General features: G+C 29.9%; 1 protein-coding gene across 2 annotated transcripts; it reads left to right on the forward strand.

The window, feature by feature from the left end:
* The first annotated feature begins 2,241 nt into the window (after positions 1-2,241).
* LOC126833678 (ubiquitin carboxyl-terminal hydrolase 34) lies at positions 2,242-22,342 on the forward strand. Of its 2 annotated transcripts, none has more exons than XM_050565137.1 (44): positions 2,242-2,438; positions 2,512-2,608; positions 2,684-2,883; positions 3,001-3,217; positions 5,183-5,400; positions 5,536-5,834; positions 6,455-6,673; positions 7,448-7,727; positions 7,810-8,043; positions 8,259-8,854; positions 8,936-9,063; positions 9,141-9,437; positions 9,504-9,829; positions 9,912-10,441; positions 11,052-11,240; positions 11,308-11,568; positions 11,640-11,727; positions 11,816-12,012; positions 12,163-12,555; positions 12,624-12,735; positions 12,800-13,011; positions 13,077-13,245; positions 13,307-13,539; positions 13,619-13,822; positions 13,997-14,169; positions 14,257-14,674; positions 14,760-15,004; positions 15,553-15,676; positions 15,796-15,983; positions 16,703-16,811; positions 16,876-17,037; positions 17,099-17,299; positions 17,374-17,544; positions 17,619-17,874; positions 18,122-18,384; positions 18,600-18,790; positions 18,860-19,037; positions 19,101-19,337; positions 19,403-19,655; positions 19,711-19,943; positions 20,514-20,717; positions 20,816-20,953; positions 21,049-21,289; positions 21,721-22,342. In XM_050565137.1, the coding sequence occupies exons 1-44, from the start codon at positions 2,390-2,392 to the stop codon at positions 21,897-21,899; spliced, it is 9,912 nt and encodes a 3,303-aa protein (XP_050421094.1). In that variant the 5' UTR covers positions 2,242-2,389; the 3' UTR covers positions 21,900-22,342. The 2 variants fall into 2 exon arrangements, with proteins under 2 accessions (XP_050421094.1, XP_050421095.1); XM_050565138.1 differs by having other exon boundaries at positions 7,825-8,043.
* The last annotated feature ends 97 nt before the right edge of the window (positions 22,343-22,439 follow it).

Raw genomic sequence — 22,439 nt, forward strand, 5'->3', positions numbered from 1 at the left:
GAAGCAAACTGAATAAACGAGCAGAGCGGGGTACTGAACGTTAGGTTGGTGACGAGCCGCACCCTAACCGTGTACCCCCCCGAGTCGAGACTTCAGTTGACCGTCAAAACGGAGACCACCACAGCGACCTTTACAGGCCCGAGCCTCTCGAGCCGACGAAACAGTGCATGATCAACGGAGATATCGCATCTCCGTTAGACTCACCGAAAAGAGCCATCATGCTCTCTAAAACGGCCCGAGCCTCGCGGAATAGACGCTAGTCTAACGGCCCACAATGCCGATGCACGTGAGCGCTTAAATCACACTCTGCCGGGAGTTGAAATACGAAGAGCCGACTAAAACAGGAACGGCGATCGAGCCGAGTGGTGGAAGTCCCACGGTCGGTCACTGCGCGATAGCACACCGGTGCCATTAAATCTAGCACTCCGATAGTGCAGCTCTATCTGAGCGGATGGTTCTTAGAACCCGCCCAACCGGGTGACACTCAGCGGGGTCGAACGATCGACAGGGTCGAGGCAGGCACGAGGGCCTTCGCTGAGTCCGCTCAGGGGGGTCGATCGTGCGCTGGGCGCGGGCGGCCAGCTTGCTGGCCGTGGTTAGGGGAGAAAGAATTCTAACAAGGTCCTCGCTCCTGTCGTAAAAGGCGACAAACGTGACGTAGAGCCCTCCGAAAAGTGGCCTTCTGACTGGTCACTTTATCTTGAGACACACCTTCTTCGGCCCGCAATTAGCACCTAGTGCTACTAGTCGGTCCGCAGTCGTAGGGGATCCCTTCGGGGCGAACCATTAAAGCCAAGGAACATCAGGTACTTGGCACTACTACTAGTGGCTAAATATACCAGTCTTGTGGAAACGCCTTTAAAGTATCGCTATTTTATTCATACATATGTGGTATTTAATCCAACCCCCCTATAACTTTAAATACATTTCAAATAACATGTCATTTTTTAAAATTTTACAAATTCTAAAAATGTATTCATCAACATTGGATACATGTATTTATAACTTTAAATACATAAAAAAAACAGTTTAAGTCTTAACACAACTCGCAAATACTCCCACTTGAGTAGCTCGACTTGCCTGTTTGGCAGACAAATCAAGCTACTCAAATGGGAGTATCCGCAAGTTGTATAAAAAGTGTAAATACAATACCCCACTCAAGTTTCAACAATTTTTTTGATTAGCCTTTCATTGACTAGCTAGAGTAAAACAATAAAATAATTAATAAATATTTTTATTGGGTTATTTTTTAACCCCTGATCCCAGTTAAAAACAGACAAATTGTCTATAGCCAACAGATGAAATGACAAAATATCAGATTTGTTTAGATTGATGGCCAAGAAACATAACTCAGTAGTGTTACATTAGCAGTAATTAGTAATCTAGTAACCAGTATTCTTGTCTATACTGGTAACTAATTTACTAGTCAATATCTATTTTTTGTTTTAAAAATGCTATATGAAAATAGTTAGGGCCTAATAACATTGACCTTTCGACATTTATGACAGATTTACAACAACTGCATATTACATCATATACTAGTTTGTTCATCCGTGGCATATTATTGTATTATTCCATAAAACATTTTTTCTTGAGTTATTACAGACAAAAAGGTATATGCTCTGTTGCAACAGTAGTCTATAGTAGATAATATATAAAATAATAACCAACATAATAATAAATCACATACTAAAACTATGACTTGTGCAAACAAATCGTGTTAAAACTTATACACCATGATATAACTGTTTGTTAATACTTAGATAGTTATATATTATAGTGTATACTATGCAAGTTGCAACAAAGTTTGTTGAACAAAAATGATAAAAGGCTGATACTCGATACAAAAATCAAAATACAAATCGCACTATCTAATCAATCTAATCGTGGTTATGCGATAAGTGTCTATCACTTATAGCAACGACGACGACATGGCGGTTGTCTGCTGTAGATAAAATTTATCTATGGGCGTGATTAGTGCCAGTCATGGCCAGTCGACACGATACGTACATAATACGGTATTATACATGTATATACATCGAATTAATACTTGACATTTTATGCAGAAATATTAAAAAAAGTTGTAATTAAAATTAATAGAAATTGTATTAAGTATTAATTCATAATGTTGATTTAAAAGGAAAAATCAAAGATGTTGTAAATGTTATACTGGTATCACTGGTTCGTGATATCGTGTTGTAGCCGCATAACCTACTTTATTTTTATTCTAAAAAGTTAAGAAAAATAGTAATAGATACAAGAGTTATATGTGTACGATTTTTGTTTTTCTGGACTTTTTGAAAATTTCTCATAGTTTTGATGACTGAATACCATCGAATTATGTGTTTCATACACGTTCCCTAAGAACAACAGCATATACTCTTAAACAATGTGTGAATGTGAAACATGTACAGAGTTTTTGAAGCTACTGAATCCATGTATGTGTTCAAAAGTTATCTCTTAGTTGTGTTAAAATATTTTCCTAATTTAATGCTTGAAATATTGTTTTAGATAAAGATACTAATGTTAATCATGATTTGAGTTGTGTTGTTTTACCCAAGTCTGAAGTCAATCAGTTAATTGTGTTTGTTCAAGCGTTTATGCAAAGGTAAGTGATAAAATAACAAAACATAATTTGAAACAATTTATTACATAAAATGTGTGTTCCAATTTTGACTTGTAGACAATGTCTTGGTGGATTTCAAGATAGAAAGAATTATGATCAATTCCAATGGATTACTCAATGTTTTATCTTGTTGATGATTAATTTATTAAAATCCTTTAAAGGAGAAGAGCAAATTATTTACCCAAATCGAGATGAACATAATGATGATGAGGATAATACCAAATGGGAAAATTTACTAACTAATTTCAAAGAAGAAGGTAAATACATTCTTGCTTAAAGTTTTTTGATCAAATAATAATATTATTAAATTCATTACTCATTAGTATACTAAATAATATTTGCCAATACAATTGTTTTTGTAAATTTTTTATTAGAGTTTCAATGGACACTAATAGAAATAGAAAAGCCATTACATCTAATGACCAAGGTATTCTTAATGAATTACCCTTTATATGTGGCAGTCAAGCAGTATCCGCATTACAAAGCAGAGGAAGTAACTCAACAAGAAGCATCAACGATGAATCATTACTGCGATGTACAAGAAATCGATATGCCATTACTTTTATTAAGAAATGTCAATATGTTTTGCAGGTAAATATGAACACTTACACAAACTCATTTATAAAGCAGTTATTTCCCTAAGGGCGGATTTCACAATTATTTGTTTTGAAGAAACGTAATTTTAAATTTCAACTGGATTATTTTTAATTATTTTTGGAACAAATTCACTTTACCGGACACCCTTTTTTTTTAAGATTTTTTTGCCATGTTATAAATTATTTTTATGTCAGAATTAGGCGGACTCCTTTAGTTTCAAAGTTGTAGCTACTTAAATTTGTATATTTCCGTGTGTATTACAATAAGCGGCCGCCACCGTACCATACATTTGTGGGCGACGCGAGTGTGTGCTGCTACAGTATTATTAGTTAATTGTTTATTTTTATTATTATTGTTGATTATTGTATTATTATTTTAGTATTATCAATGATATAATATGAATATTGTATTGAACAACAATATAATTTTTTTAAGTTTTTAAGCTTTAAGTTAGTAATTTAAGCCTGCCAGCTTTGGGAGCCGATCCGAGTCTTTTTGGGACTCTTCGTTGAATGGGTGCTCTCGCCCTTGAACCCCCAGAGGAAAAAATAGCTTGCCTAAAAGACCAACCTAACCTAACTTACTGGTCTGTACTGGTCCTTACTGTTATGTAAGCGTTGGCGACCTAACGAGTCTGAACCTAACCTATGCTCGCATCACCAATATATGGTGCGGCGGCAATCGGCAAAGGCCTCCGACCGCCGCATCAGTCGCTGTTCACTGCCGCCTATTATTATACACGTGAAAATATGAAAATTTTAAGGAGCTATTACTTTTGAACTAGAGGAGTCCTCCTAATTCTGACTTCAGATTCGTAATCAGCATAAAAAACACTAAAAATGGCAAATAAAAAATCTCAAAAAATGGGTGGCCGGTAAAGTGAATTTTATACCTCCTTATTTTTTATTGTTGTTGTACATCAAAATAAGTCTACTTATGGTCTTAAATATATTGACTAGTGATTATACTAGACAATTTTACTAGCTACTCATGAAATGAAGTGGGAGCAAGTAAGTGTGTTGCAACGATCTTATCGAGTGTTGATTATGTTGAGCAAGTTAAATCTAGTAAAACTTATTCACTCACTCGTCAGCTTCACATGCTATAATTTTACTAGCCATATTTATTATACGCAACAATTTCACCCGCATAGAGTAAAATATCTAATAGGTAGGAAGAAAACTAGATAGGCGTCAACTTTATTCGCTGGAGTAAATTGAGTGTTCTTGTCACAGTAACTTGTAAAAGCCTATTACATTAAGCAAGTTTAGTAGCAATGAGTGAAATTAAGTATCTAGTAAAATGTTATTTTTATAAAATTATTTTAATATATAAGACTTCAGAACAATATGTCTAGAAATAATGAAGGATACTTTAAACATAATCCATAGACATCTCCATTCTGTGTGATTTTTATTTTTTATATTCCATACTTTTTATTATATTTTTGTATTTATCTACATTTATTGCAATATTTATCAAACTCCTCTTATATGTTTTACACTATAACTATTATGTAATTTTATGTTTTTAATTTATACTCGTAACATGAATGTCTGAAATAGTATACTGTGTCACTATAGGCAACCTGGTAGATGCAGCCCGCTTTATATTTTAATAAATGTTGTTTTCTACAACAATATTATAATTGTCGTAGTTCCTAAATCCATATCTCAGAGCATACGTATATTATGTCACAAAATGTAAATTTTACTTGAGAGAAAAATAAAATAATTTATTAATAATTATTAAATATTAATTAATAATTAATTTAAACAGATGAACTTTGATGGACTCATCTTAGAGTCTAAACGTTGTATAAGGTAGATCAGTGAATAGAGCGCGAAATTTGCATCTAGGTGAACCAAAAAAAAAAAAAAAACTGGAAATTAAAATTTTTGCTCTGAAGTACGGAAATGTTTTTTTATCTTATAGTTCTAAATCTAATACATGATTTAGGGTTGGTGGAATGGAAGCCATAATGTCTTGTTTCGACTACGAATCATTGCCCTTAACAATGGCCAATCCAATTGTTATACTTGCTTGCAATGTTAAACTTTGGCTGAATTATCACACAAATGTTCATGTATTTGTTCCATTAAGATCTAAAGTCTTAAGATTTATGTGCAATCTAACTGATAAAGAATTACGGACGCCTGCAGCTAAAACAATGGCCGGTAAGATTTTACAGTTAAAAAAATTAAGCCATAATATTAAACACAACATAACATTTAACTACAAGATATGCTTGAACATTATTTTTGGTTTAATTAAATATTAGAAGTAGGAAATAAAACATTAAATTGTTTCAGATTTTATGTGGAGTTCAAATAAAGATGGCCATACATCTAGTTTAGACAAAGATGGTCTTGAATTAGCTTTTAAATATTTCACATCACCAACACTCACAATGAGACTGGCTGGCATATCTCAAATTAACAGTCATATAGGATCTTTAAATGAACTTGTTCATGTTACTGCTGCTACATTATCAACTTCTTCACAGTCAAATGATATGATTACTATTGAACAGATTGGACATAATTTAGCTACATGGCTAGTACATCGTAAAATCATATCGCATGTGTTTGGACCAAACTTACACGTTGAAGTATGTTAATTTGGTATAAATCTACTTTCCTGGACACCTATTTTTTTTATTTTTGATAGTATTTTTCACATTGATTACATATATGTAAAAATTTTGCGCCGCTCGCACTTAGTTTAGAAGTTACAGACTTTTTAAGTGCCGGGCGCGTGCGTATGTCTATATCGGCGAACTTTAAAAGTCTGTAACTTCTAAACTAAGTGCGAGCAGCGCAACATTTTTTCATATTCGTAATCAGCATGAAAAATACTATAGAATCCAATAAAAGGGTGTCTGCTAAAGTAGATTTGTTGCGTTAATTTAATTAACAATATTATAAGGATAATTATGTATAACAAAATTATATATTAAACAATTAAGTTGTAATATATGAATTGAACCCCTCCGTAATAGTTCAAAATTAGAGAAAATAACATAAGGTATCTAGGACATTTCGTCTTGAAGGTAGTCAAACTTTTTCCTCGACGTAGGATATGTATCAATTAATATCAATCATATTATATTTCTATATTTAAAATAACAATTAAGTATAATACAAATAGTTAAGTACAAGGGCAACTATAATTATAATAATTTATACAGCTTAATAAGTAATTAAAATTAAATATATTATTAATTTCTAGGTAATTAAACAGTGTAGCATTACTTTGAACTTCCTTGCATCAGAAGGAAAAATTACTAATGAGCACATAGACATAATTTGGCAAGCCGCACAATTGAAGCATTGCAGTAAACAAGTTTTTGACCTTCTACCTGGTTTTATTAAACATTTAGAACCTGGACCTGTACTACACTTGTATCACTTATTGAGAAAATTGGAACCAAAAGAACATACTGAACAAGTAAGTCGAAATTAAGTAGGCATAATTTTTTTTAAATTCCAGAGCATTGTATTCAGTCTTTAAAACAACATTTGTTAATTTCAACTTATTAAACTTTTGTGTAATGCAATTAAGAGTATGGTAATATGCTATTTTTGACGGTTTGTTTTTATTAGATGTCAATTCTTACGATTTATTGCTTACTTGTTTTTACGTTTTTAATAGATGCTAATTCCGACGATGAACTATTTTGTAAGAATAAATTGTAATAAATTAGTTAATATTTTAAAATTTTATTTACATTATAAAAAAAAAGAAAAATAATTGCATTATCTATTTAAATTTTTGTTGAGAGGACAAGTGGCGGAGTGGATTAAGGGTGAAGTGTGTTAGTGCTTACTGTCACTGGTTTGACATCAGTCAAAGTTAGCCTTTGTTAGTTGGGTGAGACTGTCTAGTGAAAAGAAGCCGTTATCCTTCTTTTCAACTTCGTAATTACACCCGGTCTTGGATAGCATATCCATAGTAGTGGTGACCCTTATGGGCTAAATTCCAATTTAATTATTTTAGTACCAAGCTGATTAGAACTCAAATAAAACATTTAGTATTTTATTAATTATACCCTAAAGCTTATACAAATAAGTTTTAAAATAATTTGACATGGTCAAAATGTATTAACATTAAAAATGTCTTTAAAAATTATAAGTTTAAGTGTGTAATTAAGGTAAATAGTATAACCTGCATGTATGTTTTTTGCATAAGCCTAAAAGAAAATGTATTTTCTTAATTACTTAGAGTTTATTCTTGGCATCGGCTCTTACAAAATTTATTTGGTCGAGCATGGCTACTACTGCAAGAGGTCACGAATTCTCAATTCCGAAAATGCAAAAAATAGTTAATATGCGAGATGGTCGCAGAATTATTCGTTCAAATGATATGAGTACTTCCGAAAATAGTGCTAGCCTTAATAGTAACTCTGATGGAGAATCTAGTGAAGAAAGAAGCGATATAAGTGATGGACCAACTCCTAGAAAAAAACCAAAAAAAGGAAATATTTTTGTTTATTCTGATAATGGTAAGAAAACCAGTTAATAATGTACAAGAATCTACTTTCGTTTTTTAATTACTTTACAATATATGAATATATATATTTTTAGATTCATTGATTTTAGATGAAGCAAAAATATTTGAAGAATTAGGCAATGACTTTGAGTTGGATGAAAAAGAAATTATTAGACCTTCAAAACCACTCGGCGTGTGTAAAATTATGCGTTGTGTAAGAAAAAAAGGAATGAGAGATACAAGAATGAGAGTTACAAAACCATGTAACTCAAGTGACGAAGATTCTGATAAATTGATTAAAGATTTGCAAAAGACTGGAAAACCTAATTGTAATTAAACATTTATTCACATAGTTTATGAACTAAATAAAAAAATGTTGTCTCAATTAATTTTGTAGGAAAAGATTAATCACTTTTGATTTATTTATTTAAATAACTTTTTTATTGACTCTTTTTTTATGCGTTTTAGTTTTTATTTTAATCTATTAATTTGTTATTTGCTATTTCGTCATTATGTTTCACTTAAACTTAAATATTTTTTGTAGATAAAAAAATATGCAAAAATCTCAAAATGAAATGTGTGCGTACTGGTTGTACAGAAAATGAATCGGAGTCAGAGAGAGATGAAGAAGATGAAGAAGAAGATGATGATGATGATGATGACGACGATGATGATGATGACGACGAAGAAGATGATGATATCGAAGACGAAGACAGTGAATCTATGGAAGCAATGGAAATTGGTATATCACCAGTAAGTAGGATCAATATAGTCGATCCTACTTCAGATCAGCAAGTGCCTTCTACTCTCCTGAATAGACAAATGTTAGAGGATTATAGTGGAGATGAAAATAGTATGTCATCTCGTATGTCTAATAAGTCTGATAAAAATATGGCTGATTTTGATGGAGAAGACTCTGGCTGCGATGAGGAACTGTTACAGTTAGCTGCCAGAGCACAGACTCATTTATCACCTCAACAGTTAAATCACATGGCATTTCATTCTAGTTTCCAAACAAATAAAAATATGCATCCTTGTACTCAAAGTATAACATCTACAATTACTAATCAGTTTAACATTGAAAATGTATGCAAGCCAGGTTCAACTTTGTTATGGGATTTACTTCAAGATGAAAACATAGTAATATACACATATTTAACTAATTGTAAATAATTATGACAGTTAAAAGTATTAATGCCAAGTAACATTTATTTTGTTTAGACTCTTTTAGGTGAATCGTTGGCTCTAGAAGCTGAAAAAGCACTTTTTAATTTAGTTTGCTTTAATACTGATCGTGCAATTAGAATGAAATTTATAGAGGGCTGTTTGGATAATATACAAAAAAATAAGTATGTTTTATTTTATTAGTAATACAATTTTTTTTTTTTTAATGTAAGATATATTAATGAATATCTTTTTTTTTCAGGTCTGTTGTGATTTCTTTAAGATTATTACCTAAATTATTTGCATCGTTTCATCAATTTCGTGGAGCTTCATTAGTCAATCTTAATGTTGGTATGGATACTCGCCAGGTGACATTGTGGGCAGTAAAACACCATGGTATGATTGATAGAGTGTTCAATAACTTCCGAGAGTACTGTAAACAACACGCAGAAAACCAATTTGAAGACTCTGGTTTTTATTCTCATCAAACTCACATAGAAGCAAGATTGCAGTTTTTAACACATATATATTCTTCTATTGGTCTTCCTGACACTATTAAGTATGTATAATAATTTCTTAATTTCTTAAATTAAATTATATTTGATCATTTTTTTTTTTTTTTAAGACTGACAATTGATGAATTAGACACATTATGGAATGGTTTAGTAAACGATGAAGTGTGTCGAGATGAACTATTCAATTGGTTATTACGTCAAGTTCGTTGTAGAGAACAACACACCTTTAATATTGAAACTTTAACTCACTTATACTGTGAAAAATTGCTGTCATTGGCACCAGAAAGTTATACAATGGTAGCACTAAGCTTGTTTACTCAATTGTGTAATATGGCACAACAACAGGTATCCAGTGATAATTTATTGCTAGCTAGAAATGGCCATGCAGCCGCGATGGAACATTTGTCAAGAATTGCTTTAAGGGCTTCTAATAATGGTATTATAAATTGAATTTAAAAAAATAACATTATATCCTGCAATAAAGTATATTTTACAATTTTTTTTATGTATTATTTTAGATGTTAGTATGGCGGCAATACAGTACATGAACAGTTACTATATGATGAATTTACAACTTGATAAAGAAGATAAGTTTATTAGTGAATGTGTATCAAATTTGTCAGCAGCTGCAGATTTGTTAAATGTTAAAGAAGAGTCTAGTCTTCTTTGTATACAGAGAGCTTTAATTTTATTGAAAACTCACTTGGAAACCTTTAAAAGAAAATATGCATATCATTTGAGAAGATGGATGCTAGAAGGTCATGGTATTATGAGCCATGTAATACAAAATGATAAAAATATTTCAACTATCAGACTAAATATCAACCCTGCCATGTTGGACGAAAAGTTAACACTCGATATGCCAAGCACAGATTATATAGCTGATATGCGAGCTGAAATTGCTCATTGGTGGGAGACTCAGCATGACAATTTAGTTGCTCGAAAACTACCTACAGATGGTAATATACGAATGATTGCACTTGGTCAAGAAATAACATCAGATTTTGATGAAAAAACTATACAAGAAACCGGATTAAAAGATAACCAAGTAAAATATTTATAGCATTATTAATTAGCTTAAGTATATAATAGGTCTACAAGAATATCACATACAAAAACTTTGTTTCCTTTTCCTCGCAATTAATTTATTTAGTTTTTATAGTAATATTTAAACTTACAAACCCTCCATATAAAAATAGGAATTGCTAATAAAATAATACTTTTTAAAGCCCATGCAGGAGGATCAAGGCATAGGAGCATATTTTTATTTTAAATCTAAAAACACTAAAGAGCAGTTAAACAAATATGTGTGATCATATTTTTATTTCATTTTTTTCTGAAAAATTGATCTATAAGCCATAATAGGTTTTACTGGCAGTTTCTATTTTTGAAGGAGGGGACCCTAGATTTAACCTCAAAGAGCCTAAAATAAATTATTCTTCACTTTAATATTTGTTAAATCTTTATAAGCATAATTTAAGAATAGGAACTTTTAATTCAGAATTTTGAGTATCCATTCTGGTTTGGGTGCCCAACATTTTCTTGTACCTGGGTATTTACCAGTAAAAATCAAAAGCTCTTCTTACTTTATTTAGTAGTTTTAAATTAAACACCAACAATAATATTAATATTAATTATTTTAATACATTTTTTCTTAGATAATATACTTGTCTCTAAGCACTTCTCGTAAAAAGAAACTTGGTGATCAAGACTTACCTGGATCTATGCAGTCTATTCCATCAAAAGAGAGTTCCCCAACTCTATTACTTTTGAGACCTAAAAATTTTGAAGTACTTTTTCGTCTAATGCATACTCTTGGATCAATGAAAACGATCAATGAAGAAGGAGTAATTAATTAATTATTAATTATTTGATTTGATTTTTATTATGTACTAATATTATATTGAAATTTAGAATGAAGTATTGCATTCAAGAGCTCAAGTGCTGTCAAGAAATGTATGGGATATATTGACTATGCTGCCAACTAGTCCTACCATGTTAGATTGTTTTAGCCATTTCCCTATACACGAAACAAAAGATAAATGTCAAATCTGGTTGGAAAAGGATTTGGATTCAACAAATTTACAAAGACTAATGTATTCATTATATATTATCGAATCATTACTACAACTTAATAATGATAAGTGTCTGGATGATGATAACATGTTACTTGAGGTATGTACACGAAACAATAACTAATATTCATCAGTTATTGACAATATAACATGATATATGTTTTTCCTCAGACTACAACAAATGGATTGACTAGCTCGTGGGGAGAATGTTTTATTGAAAAAGGTGGTTTGGAACATCTTTTTACTATACTTATGTCTGGTAAATTAAAACATTTATTGTACTATTTTAATTTTGTTTTGATGTAATTTTTTTATTATTATTTATAACTTTTATGGTTTTAAAATAGGTACACTTCAGGGTAATAGCGAATGGCACCAAGATTGTTTAGCTCATTTATTAAAATTACTGTGCCAGTTAGGAGTATCACCAAATGATAGAAGACAACTTGATCAATTCGAAGGTTTAGGTTTTGATCCATATTTCCGCCCTAGAAAAGCTCATATGAAAAAACAAGCTAATTTAGTTGTGCCCAAACTAAACAAAGTAATTATTTACTCAAGTTTCTATTTAATTATTTAATATTTTACAAATATGATACAAGAGCATGTTAATGTTTAGCGATTTAAACATATAAAATACTAGTAAAAGTAAAAAAAATAATCTTATTATGTAACATTTTGTTTTACTTTTAAGGAAATGTTAAAATTAATGAAAATTGATTTGGTTATTCCAAGACTAATGAGCATTTTAAATGAGTTATCTGTTCCTCGACATCCAAAAGATATAAAAACTGGATTTTGGGGAAGGGCACAAGTCATTCATTTCTTGATGACATTAGTGCTGTCCTGGTCCCACAGTGTTAATGGCATTTGTGAAGCACTCTTAGAATCTAATCAATTTTCCATGTGGCTGTGCAATCTTGTACTAGAAGATCCAGATCCTTTAGTTCGACATGAAATATGTGTTGCTTTGTATAGACTTTGTGCTGTTCCTCCTGCTAATCGTACTGCCGCTACGTTACTTTTGTCTCAATTAATTAAGTTCCTAGATAAGGCAGAATGTATGCAGCCGCAAGCAAAACAAGAAGTTAGTTTATTAGATCATTTTTTTTATTGACATAAAATATTATAAATATGTAAAATGCCCAATTTTAGAATTCATTGAAGATCACTGATGAAGATAAACCTCTTTATGGACCAGCTTGTCGAGATTACTTTTGGTTAATGTGTCGTCTCGTCAATTGTTTACCAAATGATATCATTCAAGGTAAAATTGTCTAAATTAAATTTAACATAATTTTTTAATAACAATAGTTTGTATTATTTTTTAGAGAGTATAAAAAACCCTTCAGAGTGTATAATTAATATTGAAGCGTTAGCAATATGTGTTTGGGAATCAATAGCTTCTAGAGGTTTTATTGAAACACATTATAGTGGACTACAAGATGATGGCTTGATTGGACTTTTAAATCTAATGTCTAATATTTTAGGACATAAACCTCCATTTAAATTTAGTAAACAAAGTCACAAAGTCTTAGATACTGTAAGTATACATTATAATATAAAAACTATAAACTTTTTTTGTTATAATTGCTTGTTTGATTTTAGGTTTTTGAGTTTCTGTTTGCTCTTCCGGATCCTCAAAATAGACAGTTACCTAAATGTAAATCTGAAAGCGCTAGATCATCGGCGTATGATTTACTAGTTGAATTAGTCAAAGAAACTCCAAATAATTATGAGTATTTGTATGAAAAACTATTGGAGCAACATAGCAATGGTTTGTCAAATATTTGTCTAATTATTATTTCATACAAAATATAATTCTAATTTTTGTTCAGACTTAAACCGTCCTCCATATTTATGGGATTATTGGCCTCACGATGATGGACGATCAAGTTGTGGTTATGTAGGTTTAACAAACCTTGGTGCTACTTGTTATATGGCATCATGTATGCAACATTTATTTATGATGCCTCAAGCAAGACGGTCAATACTAGAAGCTAAGTGTGATGAATCTAATAAACACGCTCCTATACTTGTTGAATTAAAACGAATGTTTGCATATTTATTGGTAAGTTGAATTGGTATATAAAAATATATTGGATTATCAAAATAAATAATCTTAATTCTTATCATTTTTTTCATTAAAGGAGAGTGAAAGAAAGACCTATAATCCTCGTAGTTTTTGTAAAGTTTATACTATGGATCATCAGCTTTTAAATACTGGCGAACAAAAAGACATGGCAGAATTCTTCATTGATCTTGTATCAAAACTTGAAGAAATGACACCAGAACTAAAAACTCTAGTCAAAACTTTGTTTGGTGGTGTTATAAGCAACAATGTTGTTTCGTTGGTTTGTATTTTATGACTTTTAGATATTTTCGTATTCATTTTTTTAAATATAGGATATAATATTATAGTTATTATGTTGTATTAAACGAATATTCTATTTTCATTAGTCATTTGTTTGTAATCATATTAAGTTTATAATTCATTATTTTTATTTTACTTATAATTATGTACTTAGGATTGTGATCACGTCAGTAGAACTTTGGAAGAATTTTATACTGTGCGATGCCAAGTGGCTGATATGAGAACTTTATATGAGTCTCTTGATGAAGTTACGTTAAAGGATACTTTAGACGGAGATAACATGTATACATGCTCTCAATGTGAAAAGAAAGTTCGTGCAGAAAAAAGGTAATTTTAATGGTTTAAATTAATAATTTCAATTTGATGAACACTGTAATCATAAACAATAAACACAATCTCATATTTTTTTTTTAGAGCTTGTTTTAAAAAATTACCACAAATTCTGTGTTTTAATACAATGCGGTATACATTTAATATGGTGACCATGATGAAAGAAAAAGTTAACACTCATTTTTCATTTCCCATGATACTGGACATGTCGGGCTATGTTGAAAAACATCTAATGCCTCAACATTACCACGAAGAAAAAGAAATTAATGAAAACGTTGGAGTAGATGGTCTTGAAGAGAACTATCAATATGAGCTGATTGGTGTCACTGTCCATACTGGCACGGCAGATGGTGGCCATTATTACAGCTTTATTAGAAATCGTGAACGTACTAATAGATCACAAACCCCTAGTACCGATCAGTGGTACTTATTTAATGATGCCGAAGTTAAACTATTTGATGCAAGTCAGTTAGCTGCTGAATGCTTTGGGGGAGAAATGACTGTAATAACGAATTTACTCTTAATTAATTTTGAATATTATGAATGTAGTAACATAACTAATTTTTTAATTAAATTAATTTTTATAGAGTAAAACATATGACTCTGTCACGGATAAGTACATGGATCTTAGTTTTGAAAAAACAAATAGTGCTTATATGTTGTTCTATGAACTTGTAAAGCCCACTGATCCAGAGGCTGAAGAACGCAGTGCTTCTCATGAAGGACAAATATCGCCTCCAATAAAATTAAGTAGTGAGTTGGAAGGTTGGATATGGCAGGATAATAGGCAATTTTTACAAGACAAGAATATCTTTGAAAGTGCCTATTTTCAGTAAGTCATGTCATTTGATAATTTCATACATATATATTATATTATATAAATTTATCAATAATACATTTTTCAATGGTCCGGATAAAGTTCAGGACAAATACATGTTTTACTCTCTAAATAAAAAAAATTGTATTTCTTAAATTTAAATATGTTTTCTCCAAAATCAGACTATCATTTTAATACACAGATTTCATTTGTTTTAGAATTAATAACTGTCAAAATAAATTTGTTTTACTTCCTTTTTTTATGTGTAAATTATTGTCCAAATCTGGAAAAAACATTTAATTTTAGAAAGCCTTTTTTTTTTTTTTAGTTTAAGAGTGAAATGTGAATTTTACCCAGATCATTACCTGGGTCCTTACGTGGTACCCCTTTTTTTGGTAGCAGGAAAAAAGCATAATATATGTTATGTTGCTGTATTTGTCCTGTTAACCCATCAATGATGAGAATATATTTGACTACAATGGTTTCTCGTCGTTGATGGGTTAAGTGTTTTAAAATCGGTGTTTATATACATGTGTGTGTAATTTATCTTTTATTTTTTTTAGGTTTATGTGGCAAATATGTGCGTTTATTCCACAATCGTTAGAAGATTCTGAAGAATTAGCAGAGTTAGCCACTAAACTAACAACTGCTTTTTTCCTTGAGACGTATATTCATGCTAAAGAACGAGTATGTGTTTTTATTATATATTATATTGTATATAATAATTATATTATTCAATTAGTTAATTTTTTAATAACTATTTTATAAAAAAAAATGTAATTGTTTGCATTATTCTGTGTTCGTAGTCTACTTTAATGCAATGGACAGATTTACTAACTAAACAGTTCACTGCATCACAATCAGGTTGTGAATGGTTTCTTCAACAAATGGGTGATGATGGGTGGTGGCCATTAAAAATATTTATTAAATGTCCTAATCAAATGATACGGCAGACTTTCCTTAAGTTATGTATGCATGCGATTCAATGTTTAAGGTATGAATATTTTTGGCTTTTACTTAAATAACTTAAATACTACCTATGTATATTCTACATCTAATTTATTTTTAATTAAATTTAGGGGTCTTTAAGTAAAAAAAATACGCAAGTTGATGGAATAATTTATTTATTTTAAGTAACTCAAATTTATCTCTTTCAAAATACTCTCCGTTGGTTGTAATGCATTTGCCCCATCTCTATTTTCATTGCTCAAAACATCCCTCCAAGTCCTGAAAAGTTGGCTCTTTATATTGCCAATGCAGAGCTGTAAAGTAGTTTTAATGATATGATTTTTTTTTTTTTTTTTGACCCACAATAACTTTTAAACCACTTGGAAAAATCAATTTTTATACTAATCTTTTACTATTTAATATTTTAACTAATCATTCTTAGTATGGTCACAAAAAAATAATAACAGTGTGGCGAACAGACTCAAAACTGTTTTAACATATGCCCTAGTATGACTAGTGCAAAAAAAATATAACGCTTTTTTCTGTCGTTTTCTCTGCGTTTAATTCCCCTTGCCAGCATAGAGAATTTTGAAAGAGTATATCCTAATAGAGCGCGTCATAAAACACTTTGTTCAAAAAAAAAAGAAATATTAAAATAATAACATATAAGATAGGTAGATACTGTGCCAAGTTCAGGAATGTATATAATTTTTTAAAATTTATAATGCTAATGTGTTTGTAAATAAATTTGCATAATATTTCTAGGCCCTATGTTGGTTTTCTTAAAAATGTGTTTATCACTGACGAGAAATCCGAAGCTATTAAACCTTATGTATCATGCCTTACTTCGTTTATTCGTACTGTTGTATCGTTGGTAAGTTAAGAGAAGTAATTTTTTATCAAATAAATCATTAAATGTCATATTTTTTTTTATATAGATGCAGCAAAATATAAAAAATTTTATTCGCAATATGACTGAATATTTTGCATTGTTACATGAGTTTAGTAAATTAGGGGATGAAGAAAGTAAATTCTTAATATCAATACAATGTATTACAACAGTTGTTAACTTTTATTTGGGTTTGAAAGGACATGAACATGTAAGTATATTTGTTTATAAATAAAAAATAACAAAAATTAATTTTATTATACACTATTTAGTGTGATACATCCGTTAATGGGACTGACTGCGAAGAAGAAGACGAGGAAATGATTCCTATGTCAACTGTTGACAGAAACAAGCCTCCTATATCTCTTGAAAAATTAATAGCCCTTGTGGTGTCATTAGTAGAAAAATCTCGAAACATAGATGGCCAATTAGAATTATCAGATAATGATTTATATGTTTTGCAAGGAATGAAGGTATAATAATTTAATAATATATGGACTTGTTTTTATATTTTAAATATTTACTACATTAAATTGTCTACTTTCAGGGATTTCCATTTATCATTCAACAAATTAAAGATAACACAAATTTACATATGACAAAAAACTTCATATTTTCATTGTGCCGAAACGAATCATCGCAAAAAAATTCTGTACTTGCTAATGAAATAATATGTCAAATTTTAAATATTATTCAAAAAAATGTTAATAGTTCAGAAGTAAGTTTTCATAAAATATGAAATATATTATAAGGTATTATGCATTAATTAAATGTTTGCATTTATGTGTAAAGATCACTCAGTCATTTTTCAAGATGTTAACATTGCTATCTGAAGGAAGTGTTGGTGGCAATGGTGGATTACCACCTTTTACAGAATTCATATTAAGGCATTTATGGCAAAGCACTGAAAATGGCCCCCAAGTTGCACTAGAGTGGTTAAGTCTTCAAGTTCCCCGTAATAAACAAATTTCTGCTTGGGTTCTCAATGGTATGGACACATGGGTGGAACGTTTTCTTATAGCTCATGGAAATGCCCGTGTTCGTTCGGGTGAGTATTTTTATATATGCCAGTTATATAAAAAATATATTAATAATTGAGGTGCTCTATGCAACAAAGGCAACAAGGCAAGGTTAGGAAATAATAAGGTTCGCCAGTCAAAGTCCTCGGCATTTTTTTATCATTCCTTTATCTACTCCATACATGTCTATTTCGATACTCTATCAAATATTAGTTTTTTTTAAGTCTGTTTTCATGTTTTAAGATGTGTTTAATCATTTTGAAATATACTTTTTAGGTGCCAGTGTCTTATTAGTTTCTTTAGTACCAAACACACAATTCCGACAAGCATACAGGTCAGCACGAGGCATGTGTATGACAAAAGAGTTCTTGTTAGCGCCCGATGCTAGAGAGACATTACATGAAATTTTCAAATTTCTTTTAAAACTTTTAAAAGTAGCTAAAGAATATACGGACACTGCACAACATGGATCATCAAAATTGACTGCCTATTTTGTTTTGCTTAATTATTTCTTGATATCTAGGACTGAAAAGTTAATGGTATGTATATAAATGTATTTTTTTCAATTAGCAATTGTATAATTATGGATTATTTAGGCTTATAAATTAAAATTACATCATTTTTTAAACTTTTTAGTCTACAAAGAATATTTAAGTTCTTGAATATATTTTGAGAATTAAAAAAAAAACATTCAAACTTAATAATAAATAATAATATAATATTTTTTTAATTATATGTGGTTATGTTTTTGCAGTTTGGACCTCATTTAGTAGAGTTGTGGCAATTGTTCCATCCTAAACTATCTGAACCAGCCATACCCATACATCATAATAAGCAAAGTTTATTAATGTTATTCTACAATGTTTTACTAGACTGTTCGGAAAATGTCCAAATACTTATACAAGACCCATATTTTGTTAAAAATATTGCTTTTAACTATATTTTGTAAGTCACTGTAATTTTAAGTTAGTTATACCTTATAACCATAACTTATACCAAGTATTTCTGCTGTAGAGCTGACCACGATGATCAGGAAGTAGTGATTTTTAACAGAGTTATGTTACCTGCCTACTATGGTTTACTTAGGATATGTTGTCAACATTCAAAAACATTTACTCGTCAACTGGCAGGCCATCAAAATATAAGTTGGGCTTTTAAAAATATATCACCTCATCCTACTCAATATGCAGCGGTAATTTTTTTTTTTTTATTAAATAGTTAAAAAATACTTATTATTATACAATATATTTTTTAGGCTGTGGATGAGCTGTTTAAACTTCTGCAATTGTTTATAAAAAAGTTTTCCGATGCAACTGAACAAGAAATAGCAGAAATTAATCAATACAGAAGAGAAACAATACAATTATATGTGTCCCACTTGGATGGAAAAGCTGGTTGGGGTACTTTAATACCAGTAACTAAAATTTTGCTGGAAAACGATGAAGATAAAGTATACTTCATTCAAAATCGTGGTTTAGAAATGTGTTTTGAAGTAAATATTTCATGCATTATAACATTTAATACTCGTTATTAATTTTTAATGATTTTGTTAATTAGGGTTTTCAAACCTTACACAATATGTATCACGAAGCAACTGCTTGCCATGTAACTGGAGACCTAATTGAGATGCTTGCTTTAATAGTAGATGTGACTAAATGCTTACAAAAAGCTCACGAGCAAAATAAATTAAATGATAAAGAAACTCCTCGTACTATAATTTTAACATATAAAGAATGGCCAGATATGTTACGAAAACTAGTCACCTTACTTAATACCTATAATCCCAAAGAAATGAGAGAATCTGTAATAGGTAATAATAGTGCTTAAACTTTAAATAAATATATTAATATTAATTTTTGTTCCAGATTTATTAAAAATCCTAGTTGTTTTAATGCCAAACGAAGTAATTAATGTGCTTCAACCAATTTTGACCCACTGCCATGCTGTATGTATGGATAGTAATAATGGTATGCCTATAGGCCCCTACTTTCCACGCAGAGGACATAAAGTGCCTATGCTGAGTATAAAATCAAATACTAGGCCAATAAGACCAATGGTGCAAATGGCTTTAACACATAATCAACTAGATTTGACAAAAGTAAGAGATTAATAACTGTATAGCTGACGCCCAGCCGTCTGAAATCAGCGCGCTGCAGTGATCTTGATTAGGATTTTGATTGAGAAACATGTCAATAGATATTTCTCATAAATTGCTCTATACCTGGAACAAAACATGATATTTTAATCATCAAACAACTTATTCAACATAAAAAATATGTCATATTGACTTTTAACTTAAAACTATGTTAATTTTATGTTGTGTTTTTTTGCTTTGTTATGGAAAAATAACTAGCGCTGTATTACAAGTGTTGGTGATATTTTTTTTTTTGTTTTGCTTTATACATCAGTATCTAGAGATTTTCTCATTAGAATATTTAAAAAAAAATTTAGGCTACAGTGTGGCATAATTTTAGATTTAAAAATGTGTAATTTTGGATGTTTTTAAATTTTGAAAGGGAAGGGGAATTATAAAACACTGCTCCCCAGCTCCTCATCGAAATTAAAATAAAATTAAAACTAAATTTAATACAAGTTACTAATATTACTCTTAGGTTTCAATTATGATTTTTATTTCATTTTCCGATTATATTCTTTTTTTTTATTTTAGGGCTGTGATCCTCATTATGATGCAGAACTATCTGCTTTTTATGCACCATATCATGAATTTATTGATGTCATGTGTCGCACTGCTGTTAACCATGACTGTTTAACAGAACCATTAGTGGCACTAAATGCAATGATTGGATATGAATCTATTCCATTGCATCATACTTTCTTTCCTAAATTTTGGCTAGATGTTCATAATATGAGTGTAAGTGTGAATAACTTAATAAATATTAAATAATTAATTAACGAAATTTAATCAATTTTTATGTAACACGTTTTTGTAAAAAAAAAATATATCCACAGAGTCCTAATTTACCATATTTACGGTTATTATCAAAAAATAACTATTTTGTGGATTATCTAGAGTCAACACTTATTGAAGAACGTCTTAGCTTAAATAATGATATAATTTATGATTTTGTGAGAACGTTTTTTCCTGAGGTGAGTAATAAATGTTGTTTTATTGATTCACTTTTTTTTTATTTATATCTTTTGTAACACATTTTATTATAACTTATATCAATATTGTTTATTAGATGGCTGCTAGTGTCTTATCACACCATACATTTGAACTATTGGAGAGCGTTATATTTAATCTACCTAATGATTTGGAAAAGCTAGGAGAGCTAGAAACTGAAAAAAGAATGTTGTCGAATTTACGAGCACTTCGAGTATGTTCCCTTGTTAAACCTCCTGTGCACGAACTAAAAGCCGTTTTGAACAATACAAGAATATCTACAAAAAATATGATTAACAAATTTGCTCACTTGACACCAGGTAATTAACCTTTTAACTATTTATTTATTTTTATACTATATAAATATATTCTATTGTTTAATACAAATATTTTGTGCTATGATATTACACATTATTTGCTTCAAAATCATTTAAATATAAAGTTATTTCTTAACATTTTGTGTCGTGGATTTTTAAAAATTGCAAAGAGTTGTTATCTTATTTGTTTACAATATTACTAATTACTTATTGTATACAGCAACACAATATTAATGATGTTTTTTTTAAATTTAAAATCATATCTTTTTATATTTAAAATATACAGTGTAAAATTATATCATTAAAATAATTATTCAGAGTAAATATAAAATCTTTACCACACTTATAATAATAATGCATAAAACTTTATTTTGCATAATTAGTTTATTTTAAATGTCTTCTTAATTATAATTTAATTCCTAATATTTTGACAGATGAAACTGATATGGATGAATTGGAAGATATTGATCATGATGACGAACGGGTGTCATGGTTACGTCAAATTGAATCTATTACTACTGAATTTATAGATGCCATTACTAATTCAAAACATGAAGATCCATCAACTAACTTGGAAGACAAAAATATTGCTGGTCCACCAGACAAGACTTAATACAGGATTTCTGTAATGAATTATCATGTTTAAAAAAAAACCGTTGCTAGTCTTTCAAAACAAAACTGGAATTATAATTTTAAAAGAAATTAATTAATTTCATTTAAAACAATTACATGTGATCTCCAAATATTTTGCAAAGTTTTGTTTTGTTTTTTTTTTGTTTTTTTTTTATTCAGTCGACTATTTTGTAAAGCCAATATCTGTTGGAATATTGTTATTTTTATCATGCATCCCTTGGATTTTATGTGGATTATTTCACACTATACCTCCCCTCTATTTTTCCTCACCTATAGTTGTTTTAAAATACTTTTAGTATAATTTAAAATATAATATGTATTTATTATTATTTTATTAATTCAATTTTTATGAAAGAACTTTTTAAAGACTTTCTAATCATTAATATTATAGATTAGATTTTTTTACAGGGAAGTGTTGTTTTTCTATTATCATATTGTAAATAAAATTAAACAAATTTGAGTCTATATAAGCTGTAATTGTATACATTTAAAAGTTATATAACTGTAAATTAAAAAAAAT

Source organism: Adelges cooleyi, unplaced genomic scaffold (assembly GCF_023614345.1).
Source record: "Adelges cooleyi isolate 19-005CV unplaced genomic scaffold, UGA_ACOO_1.1 ACOO_flye_CR_arks_rails_tigmint_CR_PRNA_2, whole genome shotgun sequence".
NCBI classification, from domain to species: domain Eukaryota; kingdom Metazoa; phylum Arthropoda; class Insecta; order Hemiptera; family Adelgidae; genus Adelges; species Adelges cooleyi.

Coding starts and splice junctions, on each gene's coding strand:
- LOC126833678 (XM_050565137.1), top strand. CDS start 2,390: ATGTGTGAATGTGAAACATGTACAGAGTTTTTGAAGCTACTGAATCCA. Junction 2,609..2,683: donor GTTCAAGCGTTTATGCAAAG/GTAAGTGATAAA, acceptor TTTGACTTGTAG/ACAATGTCTTGGTGGATTTC. Junction 14,675..14,759: donor GCTTTGGGGGAGAAATGACT/GTAATAACGAAT, acceptor TAATTTTTATAG/AGTAAAACATATGACTCTGT.